Source organism: Neomonachus schauinslandi, chromosome 2 (genome assembly GCF_002201575.2).
Source record: "Neomonachus schauinslandi chromosome 2, ASM220157v2, whole genome shotgun sequence".
NCBI lineage: Eukaryota > Metazoa > Chordata > Mammalia > Carnivora > Phocidae > Neomonachus > Neomonachus schauinslandi.
In genome coordinates, this window is record NC_058404.1 from 115,037,604 (window position 1) to 115,061,031 (window position 23,428).

At 42.6% G+C, this 23,428-nt stretch overlaps 1 protein-coding gene across 1 annotated transcript; it reads right to left on the minus strand.

The window, feature by feature from the left end:
• Positions 1-1,097: 1,097 nt before the first annotated feature.
• Positions 1,098-22,120, minus strand: LOC110575523 (cytochrome P450 2U1). The gene is made up of 5 exons (XM_021684510.1): positions 21,631-22,120; positions 6,659-7,294; positions 4,477-4,638; positions 2,442-2,609; positions 1,098-1,289 (listed from the first exon to the last, which is right to left on the minus strand). The coding sequence occupies exons 1-5, from the start codon at positions 22,118-22,120 to the stop codon at positions 1,111-1,113; spliced, it is 1,635 nt and encodes a 544-aa protein (XP_021540185.1). The 3' UTR covers positions 1,098-1,110.
• Between the last annotated feature and the right edge of the window lie 1,308 nt (positions 22,121-23,428).

The following is a 23,428-nucleotide window of genomic DNA, read 5'->3' on the forward strand; positions in this document are numbered from 1 at the left end:
CTGGCTGCACGCAGCAAAAGGCCAATAGCTCCATCATCGTTGTGACAACCGAAGATGCACTTACACATTTCCAAATACCCCTGAAAGGGGTCAGTGCCTTTTTTGAGAACTGCTCTTCTGAAGGGACCGTCTTTATTAAGGAACGATGTAGGTCTCTTAACAAGATTAAGAATGCCTCTGTGTCTCTGCGAGGTACTAAGGTGAGAGACGTACGGAGCCCGTGCAAGAGACAGAGAGAGAACCATAGCCTGAATCCTTCCCAAGGAATCCCAGTGTCAGAATTCCCAAGCTCACGGTTCAGGGCTCAAGTGGAAAGGCAGAGCTGTATGTCTGCAAGCAGCTCAGCAGAGAGGGACTCGGAGCCACGAAGCCTCTTCTTCAGCCAAGCCTCACTGTGGCTGCAGTTGAAACAGAAGACACACACATTCAAACAACAGGCTCCCCTCTCCATACCCGACAAGGGCACTTGAGTCTGTGTCTACAAAATGTAAAAAACTACATCACAAATGAAAAGATAACAGCTACAGAACAAGCCTCCCCCCTCCCAAGACCAACATAGGATCTGTGCAGAGAAAAGCTCTAACTCGTCATGACTGAAACCCACATCTTTCTCTGGCAAAGTGTTCAAGTCGGAACGCCACTTTCGTGCTGTCATACATAGGTCTTGAGCTTGTGGGTCCTCCTTCGGCTTCTTCAGTACTTAACAGTGTTTTGGTGATGTCAGGAAAGACATGCGGCATTTGACCTTCCTTAGTGCTGAGAGAGGAGAGAAGGCACGTTTTCTTAAACTCATTGGACACACGGAATGACTGAGGCACTGAGTGATGAGGAGGAATGTTCACTGGTGGAAGCCACGGGGGATAAAATCCAGATCTCCTGCTTCCCGAGCTGGCACTCGGGTCCCCATCCCCTAAGTCACAGACGGGCGTCACTAAAGTGACGAAGTGTGCTGCTGAGGAATCTTCCAAGATGCAAGCTCCATCCACATTCTGGTCTCCCTCTCATCTGAACCTAACCTGGGGCCACTGCGTTGCTGGGTCTGCCGTCAACTGCAGAAGGAAGAATCTGCTGAGGGGAAATGTATTTACATTCTCTTCTTGGACGTGTTCTTTATCTCTTCGAAATGATTATATTAAATGGGTGTGGGGCTAGAGTTAAACCATATCTTCCAGTCAGGATGGGCTTCTTAGAATTCTTGGGTAAAGCAAATGTGAAACTCTGCATTAGGCTCACAAACATCAGAAATAATTCCATCTTGGCCAATTGTTCTCCCATACACACCCGCTTGCCTAAAAATGAGATCAGAAGAGAGAGTTGGGATTATAATACCATCACTCTTCCTATCTCGAGATCAGAGCAATTTTATATGAAATATCTCAATTAAGTGTTTTAAATGAAGATAGAGAGAGGTGGGGTTTTTTTTTTTTAAGATTTTATTTATTTGAGAGAGAGCACAAGCAGGGAGAGTGGCAGGCAGAGGGGAAAACAGGCTCCCCACTGAGCAGGGAGCCCAATGTGGCGCTCGATCCCAGGACCCTGGGATCATGACCTGAGCCGAAGGCAGATGCTTAATGGCTGAGCCACCTAGGCACCTCTAGAGAATTTTAAAATAAAATGGCCACATATACCTCATGGCTTCCCAAAGAATATGCTGATCAGAATTTTTACGTACTAAATTCACATTTTAACTCCTACTCATGAAAACCTATCCTCATTCTAGACTGGAACTAGAGACAGATCGAGGCTACTCTTGTCTCCTCCATACCTACTTATCTCTTTCCTTTGCTCTTACCTGGAAGATCAAAGAGAAAATGAGTCAAATGAGAATCTCTGGAGCACTCCTTTTTTATAGAAAGAATCCTACATGTGCTCATCCAGGTGTCTAAAAGAGGGACTGGTGAGGTTGGAGAACCCAGCCTCTCAGCCACCAGCCCAGCAAAAGATTACAAGTTGCTCTTAACGCCAACAGTTTCCTCAGACTCAAATAATCACTTGTGCAGCTCAGAAAGGGACATTTCTAGTCATATTAAAGGATTTAAAACCAATGCTTTCATTTTGTTTTTAAAATCTGAAATGAATATAGTGGGGCTGTATTATCTTATTTACCTCTTCTCTTACATTTGCTTGCTAAGAAAGAAATATTTTTAAAGATTTTATTTATTTATTTATTTTAGAGAGATAGAGAGCATAAGCCTGGGGGGAGAGGGAGAGAGAGAATCTCAAGCAGACTCTGCACTGAGCTCAGAGCCCAATGTGGGGCTCTATCTCACAACCCTGAGATCATGACCTGAGCCGAAATCAAGAGTCGGATGCTTAACTGACTGAGCCACCCAGGCTCCCCAAGAAAGATATATTTTTAAAACAATATCATGAAATAATAAAAGATTCTTTTAGCTCTACCTCTTTAATTATGCCATTAAGAAAATAAAAGTTTAACTGACCTATCCCAAAAGGAATAAATGTTTCTTTTTTAATAAGTTGTCCTTGATCATCCAGAAATCGATTAGGGTAGAAATCATCTGGTTTCTCCCAAGTGGCTGGGTCTCTGTGTACTGACCACAAGTTGGGTAATATCACTGTGCCTTTAGGAATACTATATCCTTGGAGCACTAAAACAAACAAACAAAAGAACCCAGTGTCATTAAACATGTTCTTACTAATAGTTTTCCCTAAACATCACTATCTGAAAAAGAAATCTAGTTACATACCTAGCTACTTAATTTGTGGAGACTAAACATTGAGGTGCTGGAGGGTGGGGGCCAGACCTTATCAACTGGCATGCTCTCCATGTGCTCCCAGGACCCAGCCTGAGATAAGGCACAGGATTTGCTTTAACAGATGTTGAATTAATGAGTTAAATCAAACCAGAAAAACATTACAATTAAGAGAAAACACTGAAACAGAAATCATAGGACATTCCAGGTAAACTTTCCGAAGAATTACAAATTTTGTGATATTAAAAAAAAATCGTAAGAGAAAATATATTTACAATACTGTAGTGTAAAAAATTTGCACATAGGAGGACCTACATGGTTCAAATTCATGTTGTTCAAGAGTCAACTGTATTGTATGGTAGTAATTGATAAAAGAAATTATATCTACAGCTGTATTTTATGCATTCATGGTACACTGTTTTCTTAATTTCTTCGGTATTTCTAGGCTACACAGTTCATCTGTGAATTTTTTCAAATTGTCACAAATCTCCCCAAAATTTTCCAATGTTTTTATTTATTTATTTATTTATTTATTTAAAAGATTTTATTTATTTATTTGAGACAGAGAGAATGAGAGAGAGCACATGAGAGGGGGGAGGGTCAGAGGGAGAAGCAGGCTCCTCGCTGAGCAGGGAGCCCGATGCGGGACTCGATCCCGGGACTCCAGGATCATGACCTGAGCTGAAGGCAGTCGCTCAACCAACTGAGCCACCCAGGCGCCCCCAATGTTTTTATTAAGAAAAATCTGCATAGGGCGCCTGGGTGGCTCAGTTGGTTAAGCAACTGCCTTCGGCTCAGGTCATGATCCTGGAGTCCCGGGATCGAGTCCCGCATCAGGCTCCCTGCTCGGCGGGGAGTCTGCTTCTCCCTCTGACCCTCCTCCCTCTCATGCTCTCTGTCTCTCATTCTCTCTGTCTCAAATAAATAAATAAAATCTTTAAAAAAAAAAGAAAAATCTGCATACAAGTGGACCCACGATGTTCACCCCTGTGTTGTCCAAGGGTCAACTGTACAGGGAAGTCAACAGAGGCTCTCAGCACTGCCAAGTTCATATGCACTTTAAACAGTGCCCAAAAGATACAGCACACACAGTGCATCTAACTTGGACAGAAGAAAACATGAAGTGATCCAATGGCATTTATAAGTTATTGCTTCCTACAACTGCCTTATAACTATATTTAAGCCTGTTACATCATGGGCTGTCTCCAGAGGAGGTAAGTTCCTTCTTCTGAGGGATTTTACATAGAGTCTGGCCGCTTACGTGTCAAAGACATGACACAATGGACACATCTCCGTGTAGGTGGGAAGTTGAAACAGGTGCCCTTGGAATCAGAAGGGCTCTTCCAAGTCATATTTGTGTTTCAGTTGTAGAACTGTAAAAGGTGAAGTAGGGTAATTCCCAGTTAAAATACTTAATTTCATATTTAGACGAGCTCTTCTGACCTTCCAAGAAGACAGAGAGGTGCCTTTGTTAATTCCGGCATTTTTCCTGCCAATATAGCCATCTTAAATGGTAGAATTTGCTTGACAGTGTAAGTGTGCATGCTCTGAAGTCCAGAGAGCTATTTAGAAAACAAGCCGGGCGGGAATGCCAGTACATCAATAATAGACAACCGAGGGCCGAAATGTTCCCTGGATGTTTGATTATCCACGACATGGTGTTAAACCCTCAGAATGGTCAGCACACAGTCACTTCAACTCCTTTGGATTAAGGGCAGGGCTTCCCTCAAGGGCACTCAAAGGAGAGAGATCCCAGACTTGCCTGTTTTCTCCGAGGTCATGTGAGGAATGGCAAGTGGCACCACCGCCGTCAGCCTCTGGACCTCCATGATGGTGGCTTCCGTGTAGGGCATCTGGGCCTTGTCAGTGAGGGAAGGGACTCTGTCAGTACCAATGACCCTTTCAATTTCTTCCTGGACCTTTTCTATTACAAAAAAAAAAAAAAGGAAAGAATAACAAATAGTAAACCAGAAGATAAGGCAGGAGAATTGAGACTGCCATCCTATGCATACTTGCCATCACATCATACCCACAACTGCTAAGCGGGCAGTTCAGACCTGACTCAGCCTCAGAGAAGTGAAGCACTGGTCACATATCCAAGTAGAGGCAGCTGGTCCCAGGAACCCGGTACCACCTTGTGACTCGGAAAGTGGCCAGCAGAACAGAGAGATGGGTAAAGGAGAAAGCATTCTGGAATTAGGGAGTCCTCTCAATCATTCTCTCATAGGAACAGGAGACTGACTCTCTCAGTCAGACAACGTGAGGTAGCCAGCGTGGCCCCCAGGGATCCCTGCCTCTCGGTGTTCACATCCTTGTACGGTCCCCTCCCACCAGGTACCATGTTGGTCTGTGTGACCAACAGAATAAAGGAGAAGTGATGGCGTGTCAGTTCTGAGCTTGGGTCATAAGAGACACTGTGGCTCCTGTCTGGGTACTCGCTCTCTCTTGGGTCACTCATCTTGCGGGAAGGCAGCTGCCAAGTCAGGCAGCCTTATGGAAAAGTCCAAATGGTAAGGCCTGCAGCCAACAGCCAAGGGGACAAGCCATCTTAGAAGTGGACCCTTCAGTCCCAGTCAGGTCTGCAGATGGCTGAAGCTCCAGCCAACATTTGACGACAACTTCCCGAGAAATCCTAAGCCAGACCAACTGGGCGAAGCTGCTCTTGGATTCCTGATCCCCAGAAACTCTGTGAGATAGTAAATGCTGGTTGTTTTAAGCTGCGAAATTTGGGGATAATTTGGTACTCATCAAGAGTTAACTAATGCAGGAAGCATAATCTCATTTATGACAGAAAACGGCCCCTCAGCGATGTCCACACCACAACCCACCAGAACCTATGAATATGCTACTTTATGAGGCAAAAAAAGACCCTGCAGGTGTGGGACGCCTGGGTGGCTCAGTCGTTAAGCGTCTGCCTTCGGCTCAGGTCATGATCCTGGGGTCCTGGGATCGAGCCCCGCATCGGGCTCCCTGATCAGCAGGAGGCCTGCTTCTCCCTCTTCCACTCCCCCTGCTTGTGTTCCCTCTCTCGGTGTGTTTCTCTCTGTCAAATAAATAAAAATAAAAATATTAAAAAAAAAAAAAAAAGACCCTGCAGGGGTGATTTGATTAAGGGCTGTGAGATGGGGAGATGACCCTGGATTTTCTGGGTGTGCATGAATTACATGCGTTTTCAAACCGAAGAACTTTTCCCAGTTTAGTATCAGAGGGAGATTTGAGTCAAAGAAAATGGTGAGAAGACCTGCAATATCCCTGGCTTTGAAGATGGAGGAAAGGGGCCAGGAGCCAAGGGAGCTGGAAATGGATCCTCCTCTAGAGCCTCCAGAAAGGAATGCCACCTTGCCAACATTTTGATTTTAGCCCAATTAGACACGGACCTTCAAGATAACAAATTTGTGTTGATTTAAGTCTCTAAGTTTGTGGTGATCTGTTATAGGAGCAATAGAAAAGCAATACACTGTCCTCTTCTGTGGTCTTCCACTGTGAACTGCCAGACACCACCTATCAGTATCGACATGGTGGAAGTAGCTCTGTGATCTCGGGAAAGTCACATAACTTTTCTAGGTCTCTGTTCTCCATTTTCAAAACAAGATGACTGGGTTCAGATAATCATTGTAACTCCTGTTAGCTCTAAATTGTCCTTCTTTTCTAAAAAGTCTAAATGTTTTCTAAATGTATGCTTCCTCTAGCATACATTTCACACAGAATCAGACCTGTAGAGATTTAAAGCAGGGGCAAGAGGTATGACATTAGTCCTACTGTCTAGAAACTTGGGAGTTTTGCTGTTAACACCTTCCCAACTCCCTGTGGGATTCAAGTGTCTCCACTTTGTTTTCTGGCCTGAAGACACTGCTTAGTGCTAGGAGCCACAGGATCATCCAAGTTGCTGATACTGATTTAAATAATCTGGCTTTGCCTGAATGAAGGAAACATCTGTTAATTACCTTGTATGTCGGGGTTCAGTGACATATACAGAAGGCACCAAAGCAAGGAGTTAGTTGTGGTATCAGTTCCAGCAATGAAGAGATCACCAATGATATAAAATAAGTAATCTTCATTAAAGCTACTATTGCTGTTATTTTTTCTCTCCTCCTCCACGTGGAGAAGGTACATGTCTATGAAGTCCTGAGGGTTCTCTACATCCAGAGACTCTCGATGGTCTCTGATGATTTTTTTAAGGAAAGTGGTAATATCCTTTTCGATTTGTCTTAATTCCTTAAATGGTCCAAAGGGAAGATAATAAAGCCAGGGGCATATGTTGACCAGGAGAAGCTGGGTGTTCAGACAGATTTCTAAGGCTCGTGACATAAGACTGAGCATTTTCTTAAACTCACTATTGGTGTAGTCAAAGCGCTGGCCAAAGCACAGGGAGCAAATGATGTTAGAGACGGCATTGTTGATAATGGGGAAAGGGTTGAAGGGGTCTTCTCCATGCTTCTGCATTTCCTCCTTCACATATTTAAACTCTTCAATAATCTTGGGCTCCAAGCTCAGCTTTCCCAAGCCAAAATGACGAAGAGTTGAATGCGAGAACTTCCTCTGTTGTCTCCAGACAGGACCGTAATGTGCGAATACAATCCCTGCAAAAGGACCGCGAGAAAAGAAGGTGAGAGAGAGCAATGCCTGACCCTACTGAGCAGGACCTATGATGAGGTGTGTTCTGTGTTTGTCAAATCCCTTGTGCAAAATTCAGCTACAGGTAGAGATTACCAGCCAAGAAGAATGATTAGCAAAGTTGTATTATCATGATAGTATAAGTTCCTAATAACAAAAATCATACCCGATAAAGCTTATTATGATAGGTAGGAACTCCTGGTGAAATGAAAAGCAATGAATTTCAATTTCTAGAATCAGCGTAAATTTCCAAATCTTGGCCTTCCTAAGAGTAAGTCCAGGCTTTTTAAAGCATTTTTTAATGCTTCAGGCTGGATATCCCCATATTCTCAGCATTCTGAATAGAAGGAGGGCAGGGACATTATCGGATTGTGCTGACCATTAAGATCCCAGCTTCTGGCATCATTCTGGGGATACAGGAGGAGCTTGTTAAATATTAACTGAATAAATCAACAGCCCAACTGGATTATAACCCTGGCTATCAGTTTGGAACCGAATAACTGGCAGGTACTCTAAATTGTCTGTTGCTAGCAACAACCCTAATTTAAAAACATCTGAACTCAAGGTCTCCACAACTCTACCTTATTTGATCCTCACTTATGTTATACATCCCCCATCACCAAAACGCAACAGAGTTGTTCTGAGATGTTATATCAAATTGTTTTCAAATATCCCTTGTTTCCCGTCACCTATTTCACCCTCTTATTTTCCATGGTGCCCTTTATTGTCCCAGCTGGTCCTCCTTTCCTATTTTTAATTGACTTCATTTCTGCTACTTTTGAGGACATGCTTCACGTATTTAACAAATATTTCTGAATGCCGACTGTGTGCCAGGCACCGAGATGCTGTAAATACAGACCCTTCTCTGTGGTTAAATCTTCTCACAATCTTTAATACCTCCATAAAGTGTCCTTCAGTACACACATCCATGTGGTCAAACGAATCAGACAATCTATCAGCTTGGCTTTTCTCCTTGGACTCTGCCACACATCTGCTCAGATCTGCAACAGCTGCCTTTCCAGATCTTCTGTTCAGGTGTTTGGTGACTTCTGTGTGGCATTATTAAGAATTTTCTTAAACTCTCCTGTGTTGAACCCATTTCCTGGATTTTACTTCTTCCTCTTTCTAGTTTCCTTCCCTGATTTTGCTAAAGCAAAAATGCATGGGAGGCAAATTTCTAAAGAATTTTTAGAAAATATATTTATTCTACCTTTTTTACATCCTCAGAATTTTGAGAACATTGCTAAGAGTGGATTGATGAGTCATAAAAATGTACATCTTCAATGTACAGAAGACTTGCCAAGTTACGCTATGAAGTGCTTAAGGCACATTGTCTTAATCACTGTTATTTTTTTTTAATTTTATTTATTTATTTGACAGTGAGAGAGAGCATGAAAGAGAGAGAGCACAGCAGTGAGGAGGCTTAGAGGGAGAAGCAGGCTCCCCGCCGAGCAGGGATCCTAATGTGGGGCTGGATCCCAGGACCCTGGGATCATGACCTGAGCCGAAGGCAGACGCATAACAACTGAGCCACCCAGGCGCCCGATCACTGTTGCTTTTTAAGATATAAATAAGACTTCATAGTAAGTCTTAAATCTAATAGGGAGTCCCCCCTCCTTCTTCTCTTTCAAAATTGTTTCTTATTATTATTATTATTATTATTCTTGGCTCCTCACTCTTTTATAAAACTTTAAAGTCAGCTTGTCAAGTTCTACCAACAAAAAACTTTTGGGATTTTCACTAGAATTGCATTTAATTTATAGATTTGAAAATTACCTTCTTTCTGATAATTGAACCTGCTTGCAATGCAAGAATAAATCCAATTTTGGTTATAGTGTTTTTATGGTTTTAATTGTTGGATTTGGTTTCCTAATATATTTTTTAAAGATTTATTTATTTATTTTAGAGAGAGAGAGCAAGACTGGTAGGAGCAAAGGGCAAGGGAGAGAGAATCCAAAGCAGACTCTGAGCTGAGCGTGGAGCCCAACGCAGGGCTGGATCTCACAACCCTGAGATCACAACCTGAGCTGAAACCAAGAGTCAGACACTTAACCGACTATGCCACCCAGGCACCCCCCCCAATATTTTTTTTTTTTAAGATTTTATTTATTTATTTGACAGAGAGACAGAGCCAGAGAGCACAAGCAGAGGGAATGACAGAGGGAGAGGGAGAAGCAGGCTCTCCACTGAGCAGGGAGCCCAACGTGGGACTTGATCCCAGGACCCTGGGATCATGACCTGAGCCGAAGGCAGACGCTTAACCATCTGAGCCACCCAGGCTTCCCCCCCCCCCCGCAATATATTTTTAAATTCATAATCATAAGTGAAAATGGCCAATAAATTTCCACTTTCATAATATACTTGTCTGAATATACTGACCTCTTAAAATAAGCCAGGGTATATTCTTTCTCTCTGGAAGAATTTGTCTAAAATTATAATGATATGTTCCTTTTTTTTCTTTTATGCTTTTTTATTTTCCAGATATATAAAGTTGGTCTTCTAACTCCCTAGTTTTCAGACCTTTATCCTAATAAATAACTTAAGATTCTACATTTGCTTCTGAGTACCACATGAGCTACAGTCCACAAGTACTGTTTGCATGTATTTTCATTATAATCTTGTTTAAAATTTTTTGTTATGATTTTTTTGCTACCTAATTTGTCTTATACTGATTTTTGACACGAATGAGGCTTACTTTTTAGCCTAGTACGTGATCAATTTTAATAAAATTTCCAATAAAATTGAGAAGAATTTTTATCTGAATCAGTTGTTGGATACAGGGTTCTCTATCTGTCCAATAGAAAAAGCCTGATAAATATTGGAATCAAATCTTTTGTACCCTTAGCAAATTTTTATCTTCCTGCTCTCTCAATTATTCACATACTTATGTTAAAATATTTTAGTACAATGGTACATTTATCAACTTCTCTTTGCAGTTCTGCAAGTTTTGCTACATTATTTTGCTCTATAGCTATTTATATCTATGTATCTATCATTGCTCTTAGGTACATATATACTTAGGTACATGCAAGTTTAAAATTATTGTATCTTCCTAGTTTAATAAAAAGCTTCCTTTATCATCATTTAATTCACTACTTCTTAACAATGAAGTTTGACTTAAAGTATACATTGTCAAAAAGATACCAGCTTGGGGCGCCTGGGTGGCTCAGTCGTTAAGCGTCTGCCTTCGGCTCAGGTCATGATCCCAGGGTCCTAGGATCCAGCCCCGCATCGGGCTCCCTGCTCCATGGGAAGCCTGCTTCTCCCTCTCCCACTCCCCTTGCTTGTGTTCCTGCTCTCACTATCTCTCTGTGAAATAAATAAATAAAATCTTTAAAAAAGAAGACACCAGCTTTTCTTTTTAAAGTATTGTCTTAGTATAGCATTTTCCTTTCTTTTATTTTGAATTTTAATGTACCCTTATGTTTGGGGTATGTCTCTTTTTTGGGGAAGGGTATGTCTCTTTTAAAATAACATACCTTTGGGGGTGCCTGGATGGCTCAGTCAGTTTCGGCTCGGTTTTGGCTCAGGTTGTGATCTCATGGGTCACTGAGATCAGCAGGTCGGGCTCCATGCTCAGTGGGAGTCTGCTTAAGGATTCTCTCCCTCTGCTCCTCCCCCTGCATGCATGATTGTATGTGTTCTCTCTCAAATAAACAATCTTTTTAAAAATTAATTAATTAACATACATTTGGATTTAAAAAAAATCCATTCTAACAAAAAAAATCCGTTCTAGCAATCTTTTAGCCAATTTATTCCATTTACATTTAATACAATTACTAATTTATTTCTAATATATTATTTTGAACTTTGTCCTACTGTATCTATTCTTTTTTCCCTTTCCTTTCTTGCCTTTTTTTGCATTAGAGAAACAGACGGAATCCTCACCCTAAATTTTTAACACATTTACTTAAAGTCTAGATTAACGATCAGCAAACTTCAGTCCACAGGTCAAATCCAGCCTGCTGCCTCTTTTTATACGGTCAGTCAGCAAAGATTAGTTTTTGTATTTTTAAATGGTTGGAAAAAATCAAAACAATATGTCATGATATACAAAAAATATGAAATTCAAATTTTAGGGTTTATAAATAAAGGTTACTAGAACACAGCCAGTTAGTAAGCCACTGTAATTCATTTACATATAGTCTGTGGCTGCTTTGGTGCTAAAATGGCAGGATGGTTGCAGCAGGGATTGGAGGTAGGAGAGAACATTTTCTCTGCCAGGGTCCAAGCCAAGACAGAAAAATTTCCTTGTTTTCTTTTGTTACTGGTAGGTTTGTTGGGTGTTCCTTGTCAAATTCAATCTTTCACTCAAAGTGAAGCTCTTCAAGAGTCCTCTCTTTATCTAGAGGCAGCTTTTCATTTTGCGTGATACAAGGTCGTATCTCTCTGCCCTCACTCCACCCACTCCACATCCATGTGCAAGAGGTCACTAAAACCCAAGAGTGTCCAGAGCATCTACTTTCTGTTTTCTGAGGGAGTGGGTGCGGTGATAAGGAACTGGTCTAACTATATTTTATATGCATTTCAAACTCAGTGGCTCATCCCTGACTCCTGTAATCACTGGTACCTCCAATTCCTGAGACTTTCTGGGGTTCCACAGGGTAAACTGTCTCACATTCCACTCGTACAACCCGGCCCCATGTAGACACTTAGGAGTGGTCATCCTCCACTCTATGAAATCACTGGCCAGTCCTAGGTCTACTTTTTGTCTTCAAATACTGTGGTACAGGATTGTAGATTCATTTCACCACGGACAGTGTGTGTGCTTCTGTTAAAAGTCCCTCTGGTTTGGTGTGTGATTATCAAGACAGAGAAGAAATGGAAATGAAACTAGAACTCTCCCTTTATTCAATAAAGCCCCATAAACTATTTCCTAGGCAACCAGAGCTTAGTCACTCTTCCTGCATTTAACCATGGCCAAGTCTTGCTGCATTCAGCATTCAGACGCTAAGTGTTGTTGGGCCGCCTTCTTTTTCCTAACTTCAGGATCTGACACTACTTTTATTTTTTTAAATTTTTTTATTGTTATGTTAATCCCCATACATTACATCATTACTTTTAGATGTAGTGTCCCATGATTCATTGTTTGTGCATAACACCCAGTGCTCCATGCAGAACGTGCCCTCCTCAATACCCATCACCAGGCTAACCCATCCTCCCACCCCCCTCCCCTCTAGAACCCTCAGTTTGTTTTTCAGAGTCCATCGTCTCTCATGGTTCGTCTACCCCTCCGATTTCCCCCCCTTCATTCTTCCCCTCCTGCTATCTTCTTCTTCTTTTTTTTTCTTAACATATATTGCATTATTTGTTTCAGAGGTACAGATCTGTGATTCAACAGTCTTGCACAATTCACACCGCTCACCATAGCACATACCCTCCCCAGTGTCTATCACCCAGTCACCCCATCCCTCCCACCCCACCCCAACATTACTTTTAACTGCCATCTAATTTAAGGTATCACATATGACATCTTTGCTTTGTCCTATTTCTCAAGAAACTTTTTCTTTTATTAGGTCCTCAGTCTGTATCATCTACAATCTTTCAACTATGCATTTGTATTTTAGAAATATTTTCTCTAGTAAAATGCCTCTTTTCTAACAGTTTTTCCAATATTTATTTAGAGTCCCCTATGTGCCAGTTACTAAGGACATATAGATTAAAAAGACACAATCCCATTTTTTAAGATGTTAGTCTTTTGAGGAACTAGATCAACCAACAATCCAAATACACTGTTGTATGTTAGACTGTATTGAAGTTACATACTGTTTTGAATGCTGTATGTTAGAGTGTCCTGAAGTTGCAGAGTTGGAATATATTTATTGAATGCGGCATTGTTGGGATGTGTTGTATTGAATGTTTATGTTGGACTGTACTGAGGTTGCATAGTTGGAGTGTACAGTATTGAATGTTTTATGTTGGACTGTATTGCATGTTGCACTGTTAGGATGTATTGATTGAATGCTGTATGTCAGAGGTGTATTGAAGCTGTAATGCAGACAAAGGAAGGAGCACCATGTCAGCTGAGGGAAGGAAGCACTTCTCAGAAGAGAGGACATGTGGGGCGCCTGGGTGGCTCAGTCGGTTAAGCATCTGCATTCAGCTCAGGTCATGATCTCAGGGTCCTGGGATCAAGCCCCGCATTGGGCTCCCTGCTCAGCGGGAAGCCTGCTTCTCCCTCTGCCTGCCACTCCCCCTGCTTGTGCTCTCTCCCTCTCTCTGTCAGATAAATAAATAAAATCTTTAAAAAAAAGAAAAAAAAAGAGAGGACACGTGAGCGGATGCTGCATTTGTAAATAAAGGAGTATGAAGGCACATTTTAGAAACATAACTTGAGCAAAGTTAAAGAGGATGTTTCAAGAAGGGCTAAATTATCTTTAGAGGGAAATCAGGTTTAGATGAGGCAAGGAGATGGAGAGGACCTTCTCAGAAGTGGCTAATATTTGAGGATTGGGACATCTGACAAGTTGACAGGTATGAAGTGCAAGACAAAAGAGGTGACCAAAGTGACCGTGCCTGAGAATGCTAGGATGAGAGGCATGGACAGAATTAATGGCCTCAAGGTTCCAAACTTCACAAAACACTCATGTTTTGGAGCCAGAATGGCTTAAGGTCTTAGGAATGTCTGAAAGAGGTTCAAGCTCATCTGACAGTTGTTGACCTCTCCATTCCTAGCCCTGAAAAGCAATGGTATTCACGGATATATACAAGGGCTTCATTTCAAGGAGGCTAATAACACTAAAACATAAAAATGGCTCCAAAGCAAAAATCCGGACTCTTCTTGCTGGGCGGAATGACAAAAATATATCTTTAAGTAGGTTTGGCAAAAGGGCCCATTAGGCTGTGGAACCAAACCCAGGAAGAGCTAGGTGTTATCAGCTCAAAGAAGACTAAAGGCCACACAACTCACCTATTTTTCACTACTTTCTGCCTGGCTTCATTTTTTCCTACTGCAAACCAGCTCTTTCGAGCATCAGGGATTCCTGATTTTGGGATTCCTAATCTCCCGTTTTCCCCACCAGAGAGAAAAGGCCAGATCCAAGGCGGAAAATGCTGGAGGAGGATTCAAATGCTTTAGGCAGGTATCCCATGATGATACCAATTTGGAACGCCTCAAGTTTATTTTGTGACTTGAGGTTTCTGGACTATGCTGTGAATATATTCTTCAGTTCTGTGCCCAGCCTACAGACTAGCCACGGATACAGAGAGGCAAGATATTCTGATCAGGTCATCTCTGATCACGGTCTATCCCTTGATCAATCACTGTGGCCAGAGAGGGGAGTTCATATAAAGATAGGACATCTCATGTTCCAACCACAGTTAGTGGGTACAAACGGGTGGTGAAGACAAGGAGTTCCTCAAAGGGGAGTGCCTTTCAGAGGAACGGGTGGTGGACAGTTGAAACAAAAATCCACTTCAAACCAAACACAGGATAGGCTAAATTGACTGTGATACATTCTCACAAACAGATGTTGTACGGCTCTTATGGGCTTTGCAGGAGAATATTGAATAATATGGAAATATAGTCAGAAAATTTAAGTGATAAAAACAATTTTAAAGAGTGTGAATATGATTCCATTTTAAAGAAACAAATATATATATTTTTAAAATACATGTACAATGTGATGTGCACTGGGTGTTATACGCAACTGATGAATTACTGCACACTACACCTGGAACTAATGATGTACTATATGTTGGCTAACTGAATCTACAGTTTTAAAAGAGAAAAAAAAAATACATGTACAAATAGAAAAAGTACTGGAAGGCTGCCACAGGCTGAATGCTTGTGTCCCCTCCAAATTCATATGTTAAATCCTAATGCCCAATGTGATGGTATCTGAAGTGAGGTCCTTGGGAGGTGATTTAGGTCATGAAGGTGGAGCCCTCATGAATGAGATCAGTGCCCTTATAAAAGAGGCTCCAGAGAGCTCCCTTGCCCCCCTCCTACCATGTGAGGTTACACATGGCCATCTGGGAACTAGGAAGTGGGCCCCCACAAGACATGGAGTCTGCTGGGGCCTTGATCTTTCATTTCCCAGCCTCCAGAACTGTAAGAAATAAATTGCGGTTTATAAGCCACCCAGCCTATGGTACTCTGTTAAAGCAGCTCAAATAGGCTAAGATAAAGGCAATACATAAAAATGTCAGTAATGGCTATCTCAAAATAACAGTGATCACAGATGATTTTCAATTCTTTTTGAAAAAAATGGAAAGGAATTCTTTTTTCCTTTTCCATGTTTTATGTTTTACAGTAATGAATATACACTAAAGTAAAAATACTTAAAATACATTAAATTTGATGCGATTTACAGTTATCACACATACATTTTCTTCCTCCTGAAGCAGAGAAGGTGCTATCCATCTACTGATTATATTTGTCCTTTCTTTCCATGGGGACATAGAAGTGTTCCTCTTAGTGGGAATTCAGGCCTTCTTGATATGAGTACATGACTATTTCAAATACCTACTTTACTGCAATTACTACAAAAGTTGGTTATCCTGCTTTCCTCATTCATTTTTATTTGATTTTTTTTAAAGATTTTATTTATTTATTTGACACAGCGAGAGAGACAGACAGAGAGCAAGCACAAGCAGGGGGAATGGCAGGCAGGGGAGAAGCAGGCTCCCTGCTGAGCAAGGAGCTCGATGCGCGACTCCATCCCAGGATCCCGGAATCATGATCTGAGCCGAAGGCAGCCGCTTAACTGACTGAGCCACCCAGGCGCCCCTCCTCATTCATTTTTAAATTCCCCAGATGAATTTTCATTTTCTACCTTCATTTCCTAATTTCATTTTGCATCTTTTTCCCCTTTGAAGTAGGTAATACTGACTAGTCTATACCCTACTTTTAAACTTCTTCCAATTTCCATTTTACTTTCCATTTTTATGGCTCTGCAGCTTGCTTTCACTCTTGTTCGAAGCCTCTAGCAATCTTTCAAAATTAGAAAGGATCTAATTTCTGTCAACAAGTTAATGGATAAATCAATTAACAAAAACCGGAAGTGGGAAGATATATTTGAGGCACCTGGGTGGCTCAGTCGATTAAGTATCCGACTCTTGATTTCAGCTCAGGTCATGATCTCAGGGTTGTGAGATCCAGCCCCCACACATGGCTCCATGCCAGGTGTGGAGCCTTCTTAAGATTCTTCCCTCTCCTATGGTGAGCGTTGTGAACTGTGTAAGATTGATGAATCACAGACCTGTACCTCTGAAACAAATAATGCATTATATGTTAAAAAAAAAAAAGACGATAGCAGGAAGGGAAAAATGAAGGGGGGGAAATCGGAGGGGGAGACGAACCATGAGAGACTATAGACTCTGAGAAACTGAGGGTTCTAGAGGGGAGGGGTGTGGGGGGATGGGTTAGCCTGGTGATGGGTATTAAAGAGGGCACGTACTGCATGGAACACTGGGTGTTATACGCAAACAATGAATCATGGAACACTACATCAAAAAAATAAATTAATTAAAAAAAAAAGATTCTTCCCTCTCTCCCCCCCACGCCCCCACTCCCTGATCTCGAGAGCACTCTCTCAAGCAAACAAACAAACAAATAAATAACATATGTATGTTTTTAAAAAACATACCAAATGAAGCTATGTATTGTTTATGAATCTGAAGCAAATCTGAGTGGTAAATAAATGAATTTATATTGCTCTCTAAACTTCATATTTGAAATATTTTATAATAAAAATGTGATGTGCACAAACCTTTTAGAAGAAATAGACCACACTTAGAGTAAAGCACTCTTTTGGTAGCCTTGGCTCTGACTTTGTAACTTTATTTTCTATTCCTGCTCAGGAAGAGAATCAGATAGAGTAATGAGTGTGATGGCCATGGCTAATGTGAAATATCTTTATGGGATATCCAGCTTACTATAGTTTTTATGGGCTTAGAAAGAACTTCAACTTGTCTAAGCATGAGATTTTGAAAAATTCAAATATAATAAACAAAATAAACAACCTCCCACATTCTAGAACTTTCTGGCAATGTGTTGTCAACTATTTCAAGCCTGCCCGTGCACATCACTGTTAATGAAACATTCACTTCTCTGCTAGTCTCCCCAACTTCAGCAGCAACATTCTCCAAAATTATCTTGTAATAAATAATATTATTGACTTTTAATTCCTAATACCATTTCTCTTTCTCCTATACTCTACACATCTGTTTCCTAGGCAATTTCACGTTTTACAATTCTGCCATTGGAAACAGTGGCCAAAGGTACCTGGGGCACTCCTCAAATCTTGCTGAGCTCAGCCTTTAGCTCCCATGGCTTCTCTTCTTCAGGCTGATAACCTCAGGCTATCCATTTCTTGATCTATAAAGTCTGCTCAGAATTTGTCTGGTCCTTCATCCTTTGAGGGACATCTTGAAATAAACTCACATTCTCCCCTTTTATTCTTCACCCTTGAAAAGTTTCCATTAAAAAAATTCCTCAGCTATCTACATTTTCCTATTCAGATGATCTGTTCTCTACTCTAAGTTAACCCCACAAGCATTTCCTTTGTAGCCTATGGTTCTTCCTTCTCCTTCTCTTGTCAATCACCTTCACCAGCCACAGTTATTTTTCTCAATTCATAGCACATGACCCAACACACATCCATTAGAATACCAGAGCAGTATCACCTAAAAAATCCTAACTGTCTTCTGGGGGAATGAATGTTTTGAGATGCTGAAACACCAAGTTACCCCCAGTTCCCAGTCCTTTCCTACATAAAGGATCTAATAATAAGTTGTGACCCAACTAATACTTAGAAACTATTTATTACAGATTTTTGAGCAAACCACAAACCCACCAGGAAGGACCTCAAAGAAGAAAATCTAACTCATACCTTAAAAAAAGAATCCAAAGGAAAAGACATGCAAAAAAATTTACAATATAATGTGGTAAGTGCATCAACAGATGCTTGTTATGCACATATTCACTCATTTCTTGATACCTACTTGTACCAATAAGTAGGGAAACAGTGGTTCACATGATGAACCAAATCTTAGCCCTCGCAGAGTTTATATTCCATTAGTAGTAACCTAAATATTTTCAAGGTGTTTAATGAGTGAAATATGAATGAGATAAAATAAGTTGTGATATTGTGCAGTGTCTAAAATAGGACTCAAAGGTGACAATTGGCCTGAGAGAGGATAAGGAGTCAGTCAAGTGAAAAGTTATTCCACGTCCAAGGACAACAAACCCAGCAGACTGAAACAGTCACAAGTTTGGCAGGAATCTGCTTAATTTGTCTAGAGCAGGTTGAAATGTACAAGTAAAGGCAGAATGAAAAGAGCTAACGTCAGAAAGGCAGGCAGGAACCAGGTCATTCAGGGCACAGTCGGTCAAGGATGGAGTTGGAGAAACCTGATTTCAGCTGGGGAGCTGAAACACCGTTTGATTCATGGGTTTTAAAAAGAGATCCCTGGGGCACCTGGGTGGCTCAGTCGTTAAGCGTCTGCCTTCGGTTCAGGTCATGATCCCAGGGTCCTGGGATTGAGCCCCGCATCTGGCTCCCTGCTCAGCAGGAGGCCTGCTTCTCCCTCTCCCACTCCCTCTGCTTTTGTCCCCTCTCTCTATCCAATAAATAAATAAAATCTTAAAAAATTTAAAAAAAGAGATCCCTCCGGTTGCTGTGTGGATAAAAAACTAGAGTGGAAGCAAGCAGGCTAGTTAAGAGGCTTCAAGTATCAGATGAAAAATGATGGTACTGATTGAGGGTGCTGACAATGGAGATGGAAAAAAGTAGACGGATGCAGAACTGCAGATATACAGGAGGAAGTGAAGAGATGTGCTGATTGGCAGGGGTTGGGAGTGGAACGGAGTTTAAAATGAAACAGTGCTGGGGCGCCTGGGTGGCTCAGTCGTTAAGCGGCTGCCTTTGGCTCAGGTCATGATCCCAGGGCCCTGGGATCGAGCCCCGCATCGGGCTCCCTGCTCAGTGGGAAGCCTGCTTCTCCCTCTCCCACTCCCCCTGCTTGTGTTCCTGCTCTCACTGTGTCTCTCTCTGTCAAATAAATAAATAAAATCTTTAAAAAAAAAAAAATGAAACAGTGCTATCATGGAGAAAGGGTAGCCTCTCTTTGGTGGAGTAGAGAAGTAGGTCAGGGAACACATTCTTAAAGAGGTGACATTCAAGCAGGTATGAAAAAACAGAAAATAACAAGTGTGGCTGAGGGTGAGGGCAGATTGGAACCTTGTTCACTGCCACCAGGGAATGTAAAATGGCGCAGCCACCATGGAAAACAGTAGGGCAGTTACCCAAAAAATTAAATAGAGAATTGCCATATGATCAAGCCATTCCATTTCTGGGTTTTTACCCAAAAGAACTGAAAGGAGGCACTTGAATGGATGTGTGCCATGTTCCTAGAAGCATTTTTCACAATAGCTAAAAGTTTGAAGTACCCAAGTTCCATCAGGGGACAAAAGGATAAACAAAATGTATTATAGACATTCAACAGAGTAGTATTCAGACTTAAAAAGAAAGGCAATTCTCATACAAGCTATAACATGGAAGAACCTTAAAACATGATGCTAAGTGAAATATGTCAGTCACAAAAGGACAAATATTGTATACCACTTATATTAAGTACCTAGAATAGTCACATTTGTAGAGGCAGAAAATAGAACAGTGGTTGCCAGGGGGTAGAGAGAGGAAGGAGGGGATTTTGTTTGTTTTTGTTTAATTTTAAGTAATCTCTACCCCCAACATGGGGCCTAAACTCATTACGCCAAGATTTTGAGTTGAATGCTCTACCAACTGAGCCAGCCATGTGCCCCAAGGAGGGAGTTTTTTTTAATGTTTGGTTAATGGGTACAACATTTCAGTTTTCCAAGATGAAAAGTGTTCTGCAGATGGTTGTAATGGTTTCACAACAATGTGAATGACTTAATGTCACTGAACTTAAAAATGGTTAAGTTGGCAAATTTTTTGTTAATGTGTATCTCACCACAATTTTTTTTTTTTAATGAAAAGGGAGAGAAAAGAGGGGCGCCTGGGTGGCTCAGTCACTGGGCGTCTGCCTTCGGCTCAGGTCATGGTCCCAGGGTCCTGGGATCCAGCCCCACATGGGGCTCCCTGCTCCGCGGGGAACCTGCTTCTCCCTCCCCCACTCCCCCTGCTTGTGTTCTCTCCCTGTGTCTCTGTCAAATAAATAAAATCTTAAAAAAAAAAAAAAAGGGAGAGAAAAGAAAAGCAAACAGCAGTTCTCCAGGCAGCCATGAGATGGGAAGAAAATTCTAGATAGAAGCAGCAGCGATGTGTGAAGGCAGGGAAATGGTGAATTATGAACGGTGACATTTGTTTTTCTGTGGGACATTTAAAACATTATGATCATCATTACTACTCATTTAAAATCCCGATGCAAAATTCTGGCTTAATGAGATTCTAAAAAGCCTGGATCTCTTTATGCCACATTCCATATTCTCCTAGATGTCAGTCTAGTGATGAAGACCCACATCCAGTTACAAAATTATCCAGCCCCAGTTTTGTTAAGTGCAGCAAAGGAAAAGCAATTGTGCATAGAAATTGGTTCCAAAAGGGAGCCTAAGTTGGAGAGGAAGTAAGAAAAAGCTTCCCGAGGTAAAGACATTTAAATTTAACACCTGATTGATGAAAAGGCAATTAAATTAACATCTGACTCAGACAAAAAAGTCTAGGATCTATACCAGCCAGTAAGACATAGAGTAAGACTGATAAACAAAGGGGGGGGGGGTGGAGTTAGGGAAAGGGTAAAGGTGATCTTTTATTGCAGTGGATAATATATTCCCCAACCTTCAAAACTGCCCAACTTGGATTTCCAGAACCAGAAATCAGAGGCTATAAACCCCGTAAAAGAGGTTTGCCCATAGACTCCTAACGTGTTTTCTGGACCTTTTATCTTATGGAAAATATCTTCTTAAACTCTCACTCAGAACCCAGAAGGTGTAAAGAATATCCCTGCCTCCTTCTAACACGGCCGAAGTTTCCCCCTGGAGACACAGCCTTGAGACCGAGGCCTTGTTCTGGGAAGGACAGAATATGCCTGGAAAGGTAGAGCCTGGCTTTCACACATTGTCTCCCACCCCCACCCCTGTCCCCATTACCCTTCCTCAACTTTCCTGTGGGTTTCCTACTTGTGATCTTGGACTATTAACGAGTCACCCATCCAGCAGCTCGATGCGATCTTAAAGGCCCCGTTAAAGGGACGCGTCGCCGCCGCCCTCCCACTTCGGGGCGGGATGCAGGTGGGCTAGGTGCGCCGGCTGGAAAGGACGCAGGAGGCGCCGCATCGCGCGTTCACGCGGCCCGCGATCCCCAAGGCTCCGGCTCACCCTTCTCCTTGGTTACGAGGGAGACGAGCGGCACCCGCGGGCGGTCGCTAAAGATCTCGGCCTGCTGCACCAGCGCCTCGCGCACGCTGTGGAAGTCGCTGAGGACCACCACCAGGTAGTGGCCAACGAAGAAGCTGAAGACGTTGCCGTACACGCGGGCCAGGTCGGCCAGGAACATCTGCGGGTTCAGGGCCGAGGGCTCCATTCCTGCGGCCCTCGCCTGGCGGTGCAGCCAACTCTTCCGTCGGAGGAACCGAGGCAGCAGCCCGAAGCCAAAGTTGCCCACTACGGGCCAGGGCGTGGGCCCAGGGGGGATGCCCCGCGCCCGGTGCCGCCACCGCCAGCTCCAGCCGAGCAGCGCCGTGAGGCTGAGCAGCAACAGCGCGCCGCCGGTGGGGTCCAGCCGCAGCAGCCTGGGAGGGGCGTGCAGCAGGCACAGAGGCCAGGGCGAGCCCTCGGCGGGGGGCTCTGGCAGCCCGGGGGAGGCCATGGCCTGTGCGCCGGCGTCCGCAGCCTCAGCTTCCTCCGGCGAATCCTTGGAGACAGCGAGCTGACTGCGGGGCCGACTCCCCGCACGCCCCCTGCTAACTGCGCTGCAAGGCGGAGGGCGGGCAGAAGAGCGGAGGAGGGCGTCCCGGATTGGCTGCGCCCACCGCATTCTCTCCACCCCCCCCCTCCGCCTCCAATCAGCTATGCCCGAGCAGAAAAGGGGACGCGCCCGCCCGGTGGTCCAGTTGCGCCTCTCCTCCGGGTTGGGCACGGCAGTTACTGCCCCTGACACAAAGATGCTTGCGTTCCGATTGGCTGTCGGATTTCCTCGTGTTACCCGTGTGTCATTTGAGTGTATAAACTATGCCTGATGAACAGGCCGCCGACATGACTCAGCCTCAACAGCAGCACCTCTACCTAAGGGTCCCCGCGCCCACCTCGGTAGCAAAAAGACGGGGTTGCTGCTTTATCTAAACCGGGATTCAAAATTAAAAATAAAATAAAATAAAAATAAACCGGGATTCAGAGGAAGAAGGGACCGTTTCCTCCACTCAGAGACAGGAGGACGATGGGAGAGCAAAGTGCAGAATTTGTAGGTGCAGGAGGCTTAAGGCTGCGGGAAGGATGGGTGGGGGTGGGGTAGGGGGAGGTGGGGGAGTAAAACTCAGAACCTGCCACTGGCAGGAAAACTTTATGCGGAGAGTGAAAGCTCAGCGTTTATTTCAGCATGTAGCCTGGGTAAAGCAGCAAGCCTAATCCAGGAATAGATAAAAAAGAATAGACTTGGAAGATTAAAGTAGCTAATAATATAAAAAGAAAATTAATCGGGGTAAGAGAGATGACAATATTATTATTGGTATGAGACCAAACCCGAAATGCTGAGATGGAGATATTAAGTATGAATTGTATAATGAGTTTAAGACAAAGTCCTTTAATCTTCCGTGATAACGGCTCCTAGGAGCTTTCCCTTCCTTCTCCTATAAGTTAAATCCTCTGATTTCTCTTTAATGTTAAGTTGACACTAGAATTGTTGATATCAGATAACTTTTTATCTACTGAAAGGTCAGTTTCTTACGACTCAATTTAATTGATCATAACGGACAATCTGTTCTTTTCCCAATTTCAGATCCTTTTAATTATTCCCCCCACACTAAAAGTTTGAACACCACGCTGTACTTATAAAAATGTGACCAAAGCGTAGTGAGTCCTTTCTATTCATTCTGTGATCCATTCTAATTTTTCTATAGGCAAGTGATGTCAGCAAAATATGCTAAATGTCAAGTCCACTCTGTTCTAGAGTGGACAAAAA